Genomic DNA, 17,902 nt, shown 5'->3' with positions numbered 1-17,902 from the left:
CCAGAGCTTAACTGTAAATAAAAAATATTTTCTCCTATCTGTTTAAAAAAAGGTAATTTCATTGTGTCCCTTGGGTTTTGTACTTTTTTTTTGAAAGGGTGAAAATTTGATTCACTCTTACCCATTCTACACCACTCAGGATTTTGTAGACCTCAATCATATCCCCCCCCCCTCAGTTGTCTCTCTTCCAAGCTAAAGAGCCCCAACCTCTTAAGAGCAGAACATAAGAATTGCCGCTGCTGGGTCAGACCAGTGGTCCATCATGCCCAGCAGTCTGCTCACGTGGCGGCCCTCTGGTCAAAGACCAGTGCCCTAACTGAGACCGAGACTAGCCCTACCAGCGTACGTCCTTGTTCAGCAGGAACTTGTCTAACTTTGTCTTGAAAGCAGAAACTTGTCAAACTTTGTTTGTTAAAGTTTGATATTCCACAATTTACAATAGATTAATGTTGCTTACAAAACACAATCAAATAAAAGCAAGAAAAGAACGCCATAATCAATAGAAAAGAGCTAACCCAAGTAAAAAAAAACTCTTTTTGATGTGGTCTCCTGAACACAGCCTTCTCGTGTCCACCAACAATCTAAAAATTACATCAGATTAAATGGCAAGTTACAAAAAAAGAATTTTCAACAAAGACTTATCTTGGGAGTGAAAGTTCATTTTGAATAACTTATGGAAGGTCATTCCATAAAAATAGAGAAAGAAAGAGAGAGAAAAAAGCAGAATTACGAGTTGATTCATAATGAGCCATTTTTGGTGAAGGAAGTACCTCTTACAAGAAGTGTTCCATCCCCTTTATCATTTTGGTTGCTCTTCTTTGAACCTTTTCTAATTTTCGCTATATCTTCTTTGAGATATGGCAAGTGTGCACAGTTGTTACTCTACTGTTGTGCATGCTTATGATGTATATTTATAGAAGAAGATTGCTTATTCTTCTCTTCTGACACTCCCAGGCCATTCCTGGTGCCTTGTCCATTTCTTGTAAAGAACAGAGCATGGCACATTGTATGTACCAGGACTTGTACTGGGTTTCTTTTGAGAAGTTAGTTGTGCTTCTACAGTGTACTGATTTCAACAGAATTATTCAATGTCGGCGGAAGGCTGATTTGCATGGCAACCCATGCATTATCCTCTGTATGTATCCTTGCAGCTGTGGCTGGTGACAAGCACGCACTGCTTCTAATAAAAAAATGATACCGTGTGTCAGTGGAATAATGGGGATGCCAGTCTTCAGGTACCTGCTCTGAGCATTTTAAACACAGTGATCTGAGTATAGCAACATTCAGCTGATACAGAATTCCCTGTGTCATATTTACAAGATGGAAAGAGCAATTGCAATACAGAAAGGAAGTTATAAAATTTTTTTAAAGATATGGAGACCGATGGTTGATTTTTGTAGTGAATAGGCATCATTTTTCTTTGATAATATACATAGGGGGGTGGGGAGATTGGAAGATAAGATGTAGCAAAATTGAAATTTTGAAGGAATATGATAGTTTTAATGATTGTATAGAAAGATGAGAGGGGGGAGGGTTTTTAATTAATTTACATATTAAGAATATAATGTATGATGTTCAAGTGTTATACGATAGTATTTCATGTTGTTTTTTTTGTGCACTTGATGTAAGTTTGAAAAAGAATAAAGAAATTAAAAAAAAAAAGAAACAAGCTGACATCTTCACATCTGCTAAGAAGTAGATCAACGGAAGCTGTGCTTATAGAAGTCTAAATTGTGGTTTAGCTATAATATTGCTTGCAAAAACAGTTTTGCTTGTAGTCACATTAATATCCGAATTAAGGAAAAATGCCTGTGTTGTATAGCAGTTTGGTTTGAGCCTCTCTTTGGTACTGTACTAATCGGATATTTGAGACTTTGGTGATATCATTCTTCTGATTATATATAACTTGATTTTCACACTGTGCCTTAATCCTATGATTTTTTTTTTTTAATTTCAGAAAAATATCCTAAACTTGATAAACAAGTTTCCTGGAAAGATCTCATGTAGTTTCCACGTTACGCAACAGAAAGCGCAAGTTTGTGAGGAACTACAACCATATACTACAGGTAAGTCCTGTAGTTCCAAAGGCATCTAAAAAAAAAAAAATCCAGACCCAACTATTAGGATGGGTTCATGAAAGGAACGTTTGGTGGTATGAATGTGGAGAATTCAATCATTTTGATTTCTGGCTTGGACAGAAAAATACAGTTGAATCAGCAGCATAAGGACATATGTAGTCAGCAGTACTGCTATTCCAAGTCTTCAGCTCCTTATTGGTCTGTGCACGAACCTATCCTGAGTATTCAATGTCCACATCCATCTCACAAATGGAGTTTAGGCAGCAACAGAGCTATCGGGTTATTTTAAAGGTGACTCATTGTTTAAAGGGGGAGAAGTAGAATTTCAATTGAATTCTGAATGTGAGGAGAGGAGGTGATTATATTTTGGGTTTTGGAGACAGATAGCTGAAGAGAAGATTGGGGGGGGAGGGGAAATGGGTTAAAAATGTTAAAGCAAAAAGATAGATAAAAACAATATAGAAGGTACTTTTGAAATTGTCATGCAGGAATTTCTAAATCTTAGCTAATTCTTTTAGATGTCTTTTAGGTTGCCTAATAAATTTACAAATATAAGTTAGATGAGTCTCGTGCATTAATGACTTGTACTACATGGGATCCATATCCTTTGATCTGCAGCAAAAGTAACTTTCCAAAACATGCATTTTGTAATTGGATAGGAAAATGTGTAGTTTCTGTTGAACGTGTAGTAATGTTTGATTTGTGAAAGTGCTGATATTTTGCATGGTTTAAAATGTTCAGCAGCTTCTTATCATTAGGATGGGTATAAACCTATGGTTTATAACTTATTTACAATTGATGAACTAAATATAAAAATAAATATGTACAATTTTCGTTGGAGATCTGGCAAGAGCAAACCAAATTCATTAACATATGAATTATCTGAACATTTTCTCACTTCCTGAGCAAAATTGTTCTTTAAAGGTCAAGCAGGATATCAAGTTCTCACAGGATGGGTGATATCCCCAATGGAGCCCACATGGGAAAGTTTTTCCAGCATATCAGTCTCTTAACCATACATGCATAGTGTTTTCCTGCCTACTGTTGTTACACGGGACCACCTCAGTCTTTGTGTTTGCATGGAGTTGGTCAGTTGCAGGTCGGCAGAACTCGCATCAAGAAGTGATTCTTTTACTCTTTTTGCAAGTTTTTGTCACTACTTTTGTCATTTTAAGGTACCTTTTCCCAGTAACATCTTAAAAAGGTTTTCTGCTTTTTTCGAGTGTCATTTATTTATGTTAGTAAGTACTTGCTATACCGCTAAAATTGACATGCAAGACTAAGTGATTTGCAATCTAAAATAGAAATAAGGAAAGGAACTCCATTGGTACATAGGAAAGAATCACAGTCTCGAGAGGAAAGTCAGGGAGAGAGAGGATCACCCAGCGATGGTCCAGGACAGGATCAAGAGGAAAAAGTGAGTTCAGAGAACCAAGTTTTTAAACAAGCCTTAAAGTTTTTGAAGGATTCCTCAGCACATAAATCTAGGGGGCATGATGTTCCAGAGGGTGGGCACTATTTAGAAAAATGCACAGTCAATGAATTGATTCAAGTTGAGCCATGTGAGGTCTAGGTATCTAAGAAGACGAGCAGGGGACATATAGTATTGTTGGAGAAGAGAGATAATCAGGGGAACCTTGATGAAAAGTTTTGAAAGTGAGGAAAAGCACTTTATATTTGATTTGGTAAGCAACTGGAAGCCAATGATACTGTTTTACTAGTGGGGTAAGATGGTCATAAGAAAGGGAATGGGTTAAGACAGTGTTTCTCAACTTCTTCAAGCCAAGAACCCCCTAAGTCTAATAAATATCAACCGAGTACACCCGCCTAAGCTCCGGCCCAAACCCACCTAAGCTCCACCCCATAATAATAGTACTAATTGTAATGCAATTTCTTCCATCCTTTTTTCATATATACATAATATAAACTTAATACATAATGGTAACCACAAAATTTAAAAACAACACAAAGCACACTGTACACAGAGAAAATGTTATCATTTATATTCGGGAGTTTTTTCAAAGAGGTCAAAGCAGATGACTTTAAAATATGCAATGTCACCTCAGTAACAACTATAGAAAAATAGATAAATATAGTGCAGAATATAGAAAGCAGAATAAATTCTCAAAACTGACACATTTCGATCACTAAATTGAAAATAAAATCATTTTTCCTACCTTTGTTGTCTGGTGATTTCATGAGTCTCTGGTTTCACTTCCTTCCAACTGTGCATCCAATATTCTCTCCTCCAGACCTCAATACATTCCCCAACCAACATCTCTCTGTCCCTCCACGAGTCCAACTTTTTCTTCCTCTCTCCCTGCCTGCCCCCTGCCACCCGACATACTCCATTCTGTCCAGCTTTTTCTTCCTCTCTCCCTGCCTGCCACCCTACACACTCCATTCCCTCCAACTTTTCTTCTTCTCTCCCTTCTTGCCCCCTGCCACCCAACACATTCCGTTCCCTCCCCAAACTTTTTCTTTCTTTTCTCTCTCTCTCTGCCTGCCCCCCTCCACCCCCCCCCCCCCCTGTTGCTTGTTATCACACTTCGTATTATACAGTCCCAAGAGGCAAACCAGAAATTGCAATCTATTTGCATATCCAAATATTACCGGCTGTAAATACAAAACCTTTCTGGATCGAACTTTCATGTACCAAGCAAACAAACAACAACACTGGCTGGACAACTACATTAACGGAGCTAGACTGACCTACCTCGCCTTTAGAAAAGTCATAAAAACTGCCTTATTCGACAGATGTATCACCTAAATATTAACTACACCAAACACTAAATTCCATTCCTTTTTTCCTAATATGTCCCCCCTGAAATTCTTAACAAATTGTATTATGTAATTCGCCACTTTTTCTAAAAGGGCCCTTCTGAAATTCTAAACAACCTGTATATTGTAATTTGCTGCATTTTAAGATTCTGTATACTGTAATTTCACTATCTGCATATTGTAACTCGCTGATTGTCCAGCTCTCTTCAGTTGTGAACCGCCTAGAAGTCGCACGATTATGGTGGTATAGAAGAATAAAGTTATTATTATTATTATCCCTGCTTCCCCGCCCCATCCCCGAAGCTTACCCTGCCACCCGACACTCCATTCTCTTCCCCCACCGCAGACGCAGCAACAGGGACAGGCCAGGCGCATGCAGTAACTGCGCAAGTGGCGGGCCCACAAGCCTTCCCCCACGACGTCAATTCAGACTTCAGAGAGAAAGGTCCAGGCCAGCCAGGCAGTGATTGGCAGAACTTCAGAATTGACGTCAGGGGGGAAGGTTTGTAGGCCGGCGGCGTGCAACTGCTGCACATGCCTGGCACGTCCCTGTTACTATGTCAGTAGCGGGGGAGGGGAATGAAGTGTGTGGGGTGGTAGGGTCAGCTTCGGGGATGGGGCAGGGAAGCAGGGAGAAATCGGCAGCAGAACTTCCTCTCTGACTTCAGAATTGACAGGGGGGTGTGGAAGGCTTGTGGGCTGGTGGTGTGCAATCGCTGCATGTGCCTGGCCTTTCCTTGCGGCAGCTTCAGCAGGGGGCAGGTAGGGAGAGAACCTGGTCTCCGCGATCGACTCGTGTTACGTTTGCAATCTACCTGTAGATCACAATCGACGTGTTGGGCACCCTTGATCTAAAGGAATATAAGGTCCACATTAATAGATTTGATTTTATGTTTTGCTTTTTTCTCAGAGGGAAGAATATCTGAAAAGGATCTGGCAAAATATGTGTGTAAGGATAATCTGTACTACATCTGTGGTCCACCTCCAATGATACAATCCTTGTGTAAACAACTGCAAAACCTTCATGTTCCTAGAGAGCAAATTCATTTTGAACAGTGGTGGTAGCAGCTATTTCCTTGAAGACCTCTTCTTCCACCACCTTTGCTCCCAATATGCATGCACCATAAACAACTCTGGACAACATCAGTTCATCTTCCTTCTTCTGCTATATTTGAGTATTACAGACAAACCTGGAAAATCATTTATTTAAGAACCAAGCAGCAAATGCTATAATTCTTTCTGGGTTACACATTGGAGAGATGACAAAATCACAGTGCCTACAAACATACCAGAAAACAATCACTCCAGAAGCTTCTTGGTGTAATTGGTATAGAAGTACATTAATTTAATCATGTTTCTTTAGTACATTTTGCTGAATCTGGAGCTAAACTTAATTTTGTTTTTATACTTTGAATTTTTTATATATAGTGATTACTAAGTTTAATTTTTGACTTTACTGCAAGTCATGTATGACGTGGCTTTGGATCACAAACCTACAGTAAGAGCAATTGCTTGAGTAGTATTTATTTGCAATATGAGGCATTAGAATTGTGTAATATTTGTTTGACTTGACAAATCACATATAGGGCTCCTTTTATCAAGGCGCGCTATGGGGGTTAGTGCGTCGGATATTTCATCACGCGCTAACCCCCGCGGCAAGCCTAAAAACTAACGCCTCGTCAATGGAGGTGTTGGCGATTAGCGCGGCAGGCAGTTGAACGCGCGGTGTTCTGCGCGTTAACCGCTTACCGCACCTTGATAAAAGGAGCCTATAATTCCATATCTGTGGTTTACAGTGATTAAAATAGAGAAAATCAAATACCATATTATAATATATATATACACTTCCCCCTCCCTATTTGCGGTGATAGGGGATAAACAACTCAGCAAATATAGAAAAATCGCGAATAAATTTTCATTTGTTATTCGTGGTTTTCTGTTAAAAACCCTAGAGAATATGCTAAAACTGCGAATAACCTGACCTGTTCCTGTGAAGAAAGTGCAGCGATTTTCTCTGTACAACGCTGGGAGCAGCGATTTTCTCTGATGTAATTTTGGGGGCGGAGTCTGCAAACGTAAAACCGCGAATAACCGAAACCGTGATTGGTGAAACCGTGAATATGGAGGGGGAAGTGCTTGTTTTATGCATTTTTATAAATTGTACCCACCCCATGCATGTTATATGCAAGAGCGCACTATACAAGTGTATTTTTACTAAAATGCACTAATTGCAAAACTAACATGACTGTTTAAGGCCTTTTCTTTTTCGTTTTAGGTTTCTTTACAGGTTTCATGTGTTAATATCTGCAAGAACCTAAAAAGAAAAGCCTAAAAACAAATAGGTTACTGTTACAATTATCATGATTTAGTAAAAATAAACTGGCAAAGTGTATGTTACATGTGTGTGGGTGGTAAATGAGTTTATTTTTACATAGGCAATTTACACACGTTATGTGTGTGGGGGGGGACACATGTTATGCATAAAAATATGGTGTTTAAATAGCTTATAGCAGCTCTACTGCTACTTATCACTTCTATAGAGCTGAAAGGCGTATGCAGTGCTATACATTTTGACATTTATAGACTGCCACTAAACAATCGGGGCCAGCCAAGACAAATGCCCACATAGAAAGATGACATCATCAGCTCACTAATTTCCAAATGCAGGGCCCTAACCCCCCTCGAAAAAAAATGTTATACGTATTTTTAAAAAATCCTTTCAGAGAGGGATTGAATCTGTGGATAAGGTTTTCCAAAGAGCTGAGGCCACCACTCTGTAAACACAGGGCTCCTTTTATCAAGGCGCGCTACTGGGGTTAGTGCGTCGGACATTTCATCACGCGCTAACCCCCACGGCAGCCTAAAATCCTAACGCCTTATCAATGGAGGCGTTAGGTACTAGCGCGGCAGGCGGTTTAACGCGCGGTATTCCACGCGTTAAACTGCTACCGCGCCTTTGTAAAAGGACCCCACAGTGTCTAGTGACCTCAAAGTGAATAAAGTGTCCAGGGATCATCAGAAGATTGTTGTGATGAGCACAAGGCCCATAAAGGCATGTAAGGAAATGACTTCACCATCTAATTTAACGTATGATTATTTTCATATGGCTGCTAATATGATCCTTATTAAAATCTCACAATGCAGACTTGTTACAGAGCTTTATTACTATTGTGCTGTTCTTTGCGAGTAAAACAAAATATATTTTAAAATAAAAATATAGAATATAAAATTGGTTTTAAAATATAGTTTGTGAAACTAATCGTGTACATTTTTTAAAATTAAATTGGACTTCTTGATTAGATATTTTAAAATTCCTATTAAAAATGCTTTCTATTGGGATCTTGTTAACATTTTCTCTATGGGCTGGTCTTGGTTGCTGGGTTCTGCTTTGCAGGATGACTAGAGATGCTACAGAGGCAGAATTCATAAACATTGGAATGGAGCAGAGGGTATACTAGCCACTATGCAGATTCTTTTGCAGAGATTACAGGAATTGGGTATTGGGAGGTCTGGTATTATAGTGGTTTGCCTCTTTCTTATCTAGCAGAAAGTTTTCTGTCAAAGTGGGGTCAAATTGTTCAGAATAGGCGATATTAGCTTGCAGCATGTCCCAAGGTTCTACATGATCTGCGGTGTTGTTTAATATCTATTTGCTCCCATTGTGCAGAGTATTGCAGGACCTTGGGGTTAGCTATAAGATATTCAGTTTTTGATCCCTGTAAGGCAGTGGTCTCAAACTCGTGGCCCGGTGACCACATGCAACCCACCAGGTACTATTTTGAGGCTCTTGGTATGTTTATCATAATGACAAAAGTAAAATAAAACAGTTTCTTGATCATATGTCTCTTAGCCAAAAGGAAAGATTTAGAAACTATAAAGAGTTTTACCTCATGCAAAATTGTCATTTCTTTAATAAGACATTAACTATTTTTTCTGAGGCCCTCCAAGTACCTTGAAGTGGCCCTTGAAAGGGTTTGAGTTTGAGACCACTGCTTTAAGGGATACAATGCATGATGCTATTAAGTGGATGGAGGAATGTTTTGGTGTGATGAAAGAATGGATGGACATTAATCATTTGAAATTAAATGTGAACAAAACTGAGGTGTTATGTATAGGTCGTCAAAGACAGCTTGATTTATTTTCCTCTGTATTGGATTTGGCCAATATGGTGGTTTCGGTAACCAATGAATGTAAATATTTAGGTGTTATCTTGGTCTCTATTCTGTCTTTTAAACCACAGATAAGAGCATTGGTATCCAGTTTGTTTTTGTTTGTTTGGGGGTTTTTGGTTTTTTTTTCCAAACTTCGGCTGCTTTGAAAATTAAGGGATTTTCTCCAAGTTGAAGATTTTTGTACAGTGATAAGTACAATCTTGATTCCTACAATTGATTATTGCAGTGCCCTTTACTTAGGTTTACCAAAGTATGTAATTCAGACATTGCAATTAGTACAAAATGCGGCAGCCCGGCTAATTGTGGGTGCCTCAAGAGGAGATCCAAGATGGTGCAATAGTCAGTAGACTATGTAATCGGTAACCTACCCTGGGGATGGATGAGGAAAAGGAAGTGGAAGGTGCAGGAGCCTCCCCCAGGTTCTTCTACTCTTATGATGAGACCGGCAATGCTCGATGGCTTTCGAACTGCAGCAGGACAGAATACCTCTCTCTTTGGTTGAGCCTGCAATGGAATTTTGGGCGGCAGTGTAAGCAGGATGTCTTTGAGCCCTGTTCAGCGTGTGGCTCCTCCCCAACCAGAAATCGGCTTGTCTGCTGGCCAGAGTGGACCAGAGAAGATTTGCCTGCATGGAGGTCCAGGTGCACAAAAGGGAGGCTGGCAGCGGAATCAGTGAGCCTAACTCTGGAGGAAGATCTTACCACATGAGCAGCCTTGAAAGTTTGGGGGCAAGGAACTGTGAGTAAATTATTGAGAGTTAAAGGCTGACCGATTCTTGACTTCCAACAAAGGAAAATGATGAAACCATTGGAAACATCGTGGGAGGCCGTCAATGATATGCATCGCTCAATATTAAACAATGTGAAGCAAAATAGTGGAGATTTGAAAATTATCTCAGAAGCGACTCTCCTCCAGGCACAAGTTTCAGATCAATGTTCTTCTGATTTGGCGAATCTAAAAGAAAAGGCCCAGACGTTTGAAGCGGTTGAGGTGATTGCAATTAAGGATAGAAACTACACATCTAGATGCCTGGAATATCTTGAAAACCAAATTAGGAGATATAACTTGAGAGTTTAAAATTTTCCAAGGTCTCCTTTGGTGTCTGCGGTGGATATGTTAAAAAATTTTCTTATTGAAACTTTACAAATGCCCGCCGATTCATTACCCTTGATAACCAAAGCTGTTTATTTGCAAGGTTTTAAAAAGTCCATGGAAAGTTTCTGACTGTCTTGAGGTTAACAGGGGCGATATATGCCTGACAACTTTTCTTGAATCTTCTTTGGAAATGACAATGCAAAGAATAACGCTGGTGGTTTCTTTTGCCTTTGACTGAAATTCTGTTCTGAAACTTTCCTTTAGATATTTGGAAGCAAACATTTTGGGATCGAAGATAAGGCTTTTTCCTGATCTTTCAAGAGACACTCAGATTAATTATGAGGCCTTCTTGACAATGAGTTCCAGAGTACAGGCATTATCAGCAAATTTTTGGTTGCGATTTCCATGTGTTTGTTGCATTTTATATGAAGGGAAACAATTTCATTTCTATGATCCTAAGCAGCTCGAAAGTTTTTTTGATGCACGAGTAGATGTTAATGTCATAATGTAATCTCACATGCGCACTGATAAACTGGCTTGGAGGAGGGATTCTGGGGTGGAAAACTCTTTTGTATTGGATTATACTTTTAATAATTTTTACATAACATCATGTAATCTGATTGCTTTTAAGTTTATGGGCAGAATGTTTTAGTATTTTCCTAGGTTCCTTGTGTTGATTATTTCCTTTAATTTTCTATTGTTTCTAATTATCAACATGCAAAATTGTTGAAAATCTGAAAATAAGAATAAAAAAAAATTATGGGTGCCTCAAAATTTGAATAGATTACGCCAATCTTAGTTGAACTTCATTGGTTACCCGTATCTGCTTGAATTGATTTTAAAGTGCTGTGTCTGATTTTAAGTTGAGACAGACTAAGCAGCCAGTAGCGGTGAGTAATCTTTTTACCCAATACCAACCAAATCGAATTTTACGTTCAGATGAAGTTAGACGTTTCATCTCAGAAACTAGCATGTAAAAGTCGTTCGATGGTAACAGTGCGGGGGGTTCTGTTTTGGAATGCTTTGCCGTTTGAAGTTAAAAGGGCTGCCTCTTTAATTAATTTCAGGAAATTGGTTAAAACGGTACTGTTTGAGCAATATTATTCATGCTACTAGGAGAGGCGAGTTGATGGATTGTTGTGTTATTTACACTTGATTCTAAGTACTGTAGTTATGTGATATTAGCTTGTGTATTTTGTAACTCACTAAGAATTGCAGGATATAGCAAGTAAGAGATTTTTTAAATAAATAAAAGATGTCATCATGTGGCCTGATGTAGGCCTTAAGTTGTATGGTTGTGAATGAAACCTTTATTCCATAGATGTTGACCAAAGATTATCATTCTGGTGACTGGAATAAGTGAATTGAGAGGGATAGTTTTGATTGATGACTCATAGTTTTATAGCCCAACAAAGGCTTGTTCTAATTGACCTGAAAGACAACGTTAGTTGTCGGTCCACAAAATAGAGATTTAGTGATAGATGACCAGATGTAATTTGGAGTCTTTATGCTCTGTGACTTAATTTGGTGGGTGTCGGGTGGGGAAAAGGGTCTTTTCTCTTGCCATAAGATCATGGATGGCAGATTGTGCAGCAAATAAATGTTTCCAGGATAACCAAAGTATACAAAATAATCCATTAACTGTAAACCTCATATATCTTTTGAAAACCAGGGAATATAGTGGCACTTAAAAGGATCATAGTTTGCTGTTACTGTTCAAAATTGTTCCTATCACTAGCTGTTCCTTTCGTTCCTGTGTAATGTAATTATAGTGCTTCATTAGCTCTTGAAAAATTGACTGCATTTAGTGGTAGATTTCCCACTCTTTGCGTCTCCATTTGTAATATACATATATTCACAACTAGGATCTACCTGTTAAAAAATCACTGACTAAATTATAAGTGCCTTCAAAGGCCAAGATCAGGTGTCTAGACTGGATTATGAATAAATCATCATCTCCTGAAAATGACGGAGAAAACTACTTAAGTATTTGATGCTTATCCAGAACCTTGCCATGCATTGCCCATACTTTATTATGCATATTTTTTGTTTTTCTTTGTGGTCACTTTACCTAACTGGTTCTGGTAAGTCTTAAAAAATTTCCTTCCATTAAGTAGTCACTAGAACATAATTGCTTTGAAGGAACTGACGTCGGTAGTGTGTAACACAGTGTCCAACCATGAAACAGATGTTGGATCTGATAGCATCGGCAGTTTGGATTCCAAGAATGAGACAAGCAGGTGAAAGACTTACTTTCGATAGGCTTTTTTGTGGTATTTTTAATGTAACTGGATTATAAATGCTTATAAAATATGGATTCTGTCTTTAAATTATTCATACCTTGATGGTATGTGCCCAAGTATGTATATGTATGTATGTAATGTAATGTAATGTAATTTATTTCTTATATACCGCTACATCCGTTAGGTTCTAAGCGGTTTACAGAAAATATACATTAAGATTAGAAATAAGAAAGGTACTTGAAAAATTCCCTTACTGTCCCGAAGGCTCACAATCTAACTAAAGTACCTGGAGGGTAATAGAGAAGTGAAAAGTAGAGTTAGAGGAAAAATAAATAAAAATAAAATAAACATTTTAACAAGACAGCATTGATCTAAATACTTTGGAAGGTAGAAGAGAGGAGAGAAAGGAATAGAAGCAGAAGGGGGAGCCGTTGAACAGTAGAATTCTGGAGAAATTTAAATGATAGAAATAGAACAAAACAAAGACAAAAGGCAAAACAATAGATAAGATTAAAGATAATTCTTCATTGCCTCAGGTACAAAAATTAGATTGTAAGCCCTTGGAGGACAGTAAAATACCTCGTGTGTTTGAATTTAACTCACTTTCACCTACTACTAAAAAATGCATGAGCTAAATCAAAAATAAGTCCTTAAAATGTAACCTCATAAGGCTTACCAAGCAAACATTGTACAATTACTAAAAGGGACATCTACAACTTTTCAAAGTTTGGTTGGACCTTGCATCCTTCTGCATTATTAGGTGCAGATAATCTCTACTAATTTTACTTTTGGAGCCTTTGTTCCATTGTGGCTGAGGAAAGAAACCTCCTTCGCTGAATGCAAGGGGGAGGGGGGAGGGAGGTACAGGGCAGGCACACTAGGACTTTTGAATAGTAGCCCTGCAGCATTTACTTCTCCCAAAGCACTCCTAATCTCAAGATCAGTTTTTATAGCAACCTAATGAATGTCAAAGAACTGAATTTGTCTGAGATGGTATCTGATACTGACTAGGACTCCTTTTGGTCAACTGTGCTAAAGAATTCTGAGTCTAATAAGGACATTTTGATTGGATTGTTGATTATACAAAACTCATTACAAGTTTACAAGCTGCTTATACTTGATATACTACTTTTAAGACCAAACTCATTTAGTGGTGTACATAAAACCAATAAAAATAAATCCCCAGAAAGGAACTACATAAATAAAAGAACAAAACCTACCCCATAACATATATATCCTAGATTTAAAAAAGTACAATTAACAAAAATATAAGTATTCTCCATCTCTTACAGGGGTCCTTTTACTAAGGTGCGCTAACCGATTTAGCGCACGCTAAATATTAAGGCGCCCATTATAGTCTATGGACGCCTTAGCCTAATCTTTAGCAGGCCTTAGTAAAAGGACCCCACAGCTTCCTCCATCTATCGCCCTATCATTTTTCTTGTAATTCATACTCAAAAGCTGACCAAAGGAGATAAGCTTTCAGATGTTTTGTAAAGCGAACTATAGAAAATTGTTCTCTTAAATCCCGAGGTAAATCATTGTATTTCTATTTTCTGTTGTATTCTTATGTTGTATCCGTTTAGGATTGTAGATTATGTGGACTATGAATTTTTTTAAAATAAACTTCTATTTTGGCTTTAGGTCAAGTACAGCAGTGTTTCCTGGGTTGGTCCTGAAGTACCCCCTTGCCAGTCAGGTTTTCAAGATATCTATAATGAATATACATGAAATAGATTCTGTTTCCTCCTTTCTGGATTCCATATTCTAGGTGTTCAATCCCTTCCTGCAATCTGGGAATTGCAGAAATCCGAACACTTCTCCAAGCATGGTGCTCCTCTTACCTTAGAGAGAGAACCCCCTACAGTTTCAGTTTCTGCAGGCAATCCATGCAGAAGTTGTTTGATCTGCTCCGCATGTTTTTCTTACTTTTTTCAGTGGCTTCAGTGCTGTGAAACCCTGTGTGATGTCCTCTGCCGGAGCCAGACTGCTGCTTCACAGAGAAACTTAGTTGGACCTGAGGAGCCAGATTGCTGTGTGCCACCCTTCTCAGACTCGGGGTCCATTCTCCTAGGTGCTCGCTTGCCCTCTGACCCTGTCAGAGGTTTAAGTGCAGGCTGTATGCATCCTGAGTAAAAGTCCCTCCGGGTTTCAGGGCACAGGCTGCATTTCCTGTCCCTGGTCGCATAAAGAGGTTCCATGGGGGCAGAGGTTATAGTCGGTGTCCATCCGATTGGTAGTATGAAGATCTTCATGTTTGGTTATTTTTAAGTAGTTCTGAGGCAGAAAATCCTTTTCCTCCATTTAGCTGCAGTGTAAAGAGCTGGCAGGCAGGCACTTAATAGACTTTTAAGTACACCTCCATTATTTCCTATGGGAGCTTCGGTGGTGGTCTATGGAAATCTGAGCGTACGGATTTGGGTGCTGTCCCTTCTTTGAAGATTTTTAAGCAGGCTTCTGTCCGCCTCTTTACAGATGATGTTCTAAAAGAGCTTCATTTGGATTCTCCACCTTTCATTTCTCAGACTTTAGTCCTTTTTTCCATTCAGTCCACAGCTCCTTGGTCTGGTTTCAGAACAATGTGATACCCTGGAAAGCTCTTTCTGACCTTCTAAAGCTATGTCCATGCTTTATCACCTAGATCCTGATTTTTGGCAGGTTTAAACAGCCTGAGGTAAATTCTGCTGTGGCGCAGGTTATCCAGCATGCAGACTTCCCTAGTGATGGGGAAGTGAGGTTTAAGGACTCTCATAATCGCAGGGTGGATATTATGTTAAAAATTGATCTTTTTTCCTAACTTTTATTTCTGCCTCAAAAACCACTCGATTTGACAGACATACTCCTTATACTTCATCGTACCAGAAAGGCTTGGAGGACCCATTCTGGATCTAAAGTTGGTCACCCACTTCTTACAAATTCTTTTTTTCCAAATGGCAATGGAGTATATGGTGATAGCTGCTGTCTCTCTAGGAGAGTTTCTAGTGTCCTTGGATCTCACAGAGGCTTAACTCCATATTACAGTCTGCCTGGAGCATCGCAGATTTCTGCGTTTCCATGTTCTGCAACAGCATTTCCAGTTTGCAGCTCTGCCTTTGGCCTCGCAACAGCACCCGCATATTTGTCAGTGATGGTAGTTATGGCAGCTTTCCGCCAGCAGGGGGTCCAAGTCTACCCTTTCTGGGACAGGCAGTTGATCTGGGCTCCATCTTGTCGAGTCTACGGAAGCGCGGTGGAGATGGTAATGTCTCTGCTGCAGGCTTTGGCAAGTTCTAATATAATATTTGTGTGTTGTGCACACCTAATCAGGCTCTAGGCAACTTGAGGGAAGGGAATGGGTAGGGGACATGAAACCTAAAACTAGGCAAATAAGTAAAGGTCAGATGCATATGATGATCTTAGAAGTTTAGTTGTCGAAGAGTGAAGTTTTCAGTTTCTTTCGAAATAGGGTGTGGTTGGTTTCCGTTCTTATAGTCTCTGTGAGTTCATTCCAGATTTTAACTCCTAGGAAGGTGAACATGGACTGGAAGATGTTTTTGTACTTAAGATTTTTTGTCGAGGGAAGGTTCAATTGGATCCTGTTAAGAATTCTGTGTGATTTGAACCTTGCATCTGTTAAGAGAATGATGAGTGGGGCTACTGAGTTGCCGTAGATAATGTGATGCATGATACTGGCTGTTTTAAATTTTATACGAGCTGTGATGGGTAACCAGTGGAGTTGTTTGCGGTGGGTTGAAATGGAGTCGTATTTTTTCAGACCAAAGATGAGTCTTACTGCAGTGTTTTGAATCAGTTGCATTTTGTGGGTGAGGGCAGCATTGATTCCTAGGTAGGCGGAGTTGCAGTAATCCAGTTGGGATAGAATCATCATCTGGACAATGGTGGCAAAGTGATGCTGGCAGTATGGCCTGATGAGTCTTAGTTGTTTCATGGTGAAGAAGGCTTTCTTTCGAAGATGGGATACTTGCGGCTCCATGGATAATGTGAAGTCTAGTATACAGCCTAGAATTTTGAAGGTTTTTTCTACAAGTATGTTGCCCGACTGGAGCATGATACTCGTAGGTGATGTTTGTTGGGCATTGTGGAAATAGAGGACTTTGGTTTTGGTGACTTTTATTTTAGTTTTTGAGCAGTTGCCCATGTTTGGATCTTTTCTATATTATCAGAGATTTTCTTAGGAGTGTCAATTTGGTTTCCTGCCACCGGTATGAGGAGTAAGATGTCATCTGCGTATGACAGTATGCTTTCATCTTCAAGTTGGATGTCTCCGAGTGAGCTCATGAATAGGTTGAGTAGGAGTAGGAGAGAGCGGTGAACCCTGTGGAACTCCACAGAAGGCTCTCCAAGCAGCCGCCAATCTCACTTAAAGCACATTCGACGAGAAATGTGGCTGCGTCGTGGGTGGAATCTCATGTGATTCGTCCTGATGGAATTTGCAGGATAGTTACTTGGTCCTCTCTTCATACTTTTACCCGATTTTACCAAGTGGATGTGGCGGAACATTCTGATGCTGTTTTTGGGACCTCAATTTTGAGGGCAGGCTCTTTTGTCCCTCCCTAGCTACCGTTGCTATAGTATATCACCTAGCATATGGAATCTGGAAGGGACATAACAGAATGGAAGATTAAGTTTATACCTTCGACAATCTTCTTTCTGTTAGTCCCTGGAGGATTCCATACGACCCACCCTCTCTGTATACACTCAGTTATTTGGAGTAGCCTGCTCTTTTCTGCCTTGGTTACTCTCCTTACAGGCTTGAACATTTTCCAGCCAGTTGCCAGATCCTGTGGGAAGTTTCTATGAGTATGAACATTACCGAAGGCTTTTCTTGGGATGCTTGTTGCAGACAGCAGGTTAGTTCTACATTGTTCCTCAATGTTTTTCTGAGTTGCCTTTGTGCCTGTTTATCACTTGTTAATATTTTGCAGAGCAAACCATTTCATGATTTACTTATGTTGATGGGGATTCTCCCCATACTCCCTTTTCATGGATTTGTTCAGGTATGTTTCATGGCTTTGGGACTTAACTGGATATGTTTCTAGCTCTCAGACTAATAGAAAGAAGATTATCGAAGGTATAAACCTAATCTTCCATTGGAAACGTACAGCAAATGGAGGGGAGGCATCTCAGCACACATGCAAATCTGTTCTTTTTTGCCTAAATATGAACTTTATTAGAATTTCTCACACACAATTTTCATGAAGCTCATATTTAAGCATAAAAGAACAGTATTTTCATCACCTGACATTTCATCTTGTGTAGGATGCTTAATGTACACAAACTATACGTGTGGAAAATGTGCCTGACAAATTGAGCAATGATATGCACATTTAAAATCGCACATATCCATAAAGCACAATGAATATGCATGGAAAAAATGCACACAAATGTGATGAAAGGTTAAACTGCAACAATTCATCCCTAGTAGGCAATTATAGAGTGCATATCACAGTTGGTTTGAGGAGCATGAGAATGGGGTAAGGAGAGGAAGCATGGGTAGTATCTTGGAGACCTGTGCAGGTAAAACAGGAAAGAA

The 17,902-nt window shown here is 39.3% G+C and overlaps 1 protein-coding gene across 6 annotated transcripts in view; it reads left to right on the top strand.

Annotated features, from left to right (window-relative positions):
* The window catches only part of OXNAD1 (oxidoreductase NAD binding domain containing 1), an 82,153-nt gene extending 73,991 nt beyond the window's left edge, over positions 1–8,162 (top strand). For all 6 annotated transcript variants that reach the window (XM_033930718.1, XM_033930719.1, XM_033930713.1 and 3 more), the window contains 2 exons: positions 1,958–2,066; positions 5,770–8,162. In XM_033930718.1, coding sequence (XP_033786609.1) covers positions 1,958–2,066; positions 5,770–5,924 — 264 coding nt within the window. In that variant the 3' untranslated portion in view covers positions 5,925–8,162. The remainder of the gene's footprint in view (positions 1–1,957; positions 2,067–5,769) is intronic.
* Positions 8,163–17,902: the final 9,740 nt, after the last annotated feature.

This window comes from Geotrypetes seraphini, chromosome 2 (genome assembly GCF_902459505.1).
Source record: "Geotrypetes seraphini chromosome 2, aGeoSer1.1, whole genome shotgun sequence".
NCBI lineage: Eukaryota > Metazoa > Chordata > Amphibia > Gymnophiona > Dermophiidae > Geotrypetes > Geotrypetes seraphini.
This window is presented reverse-complemented; position numbering and strand designations above follow the sequence as displayed.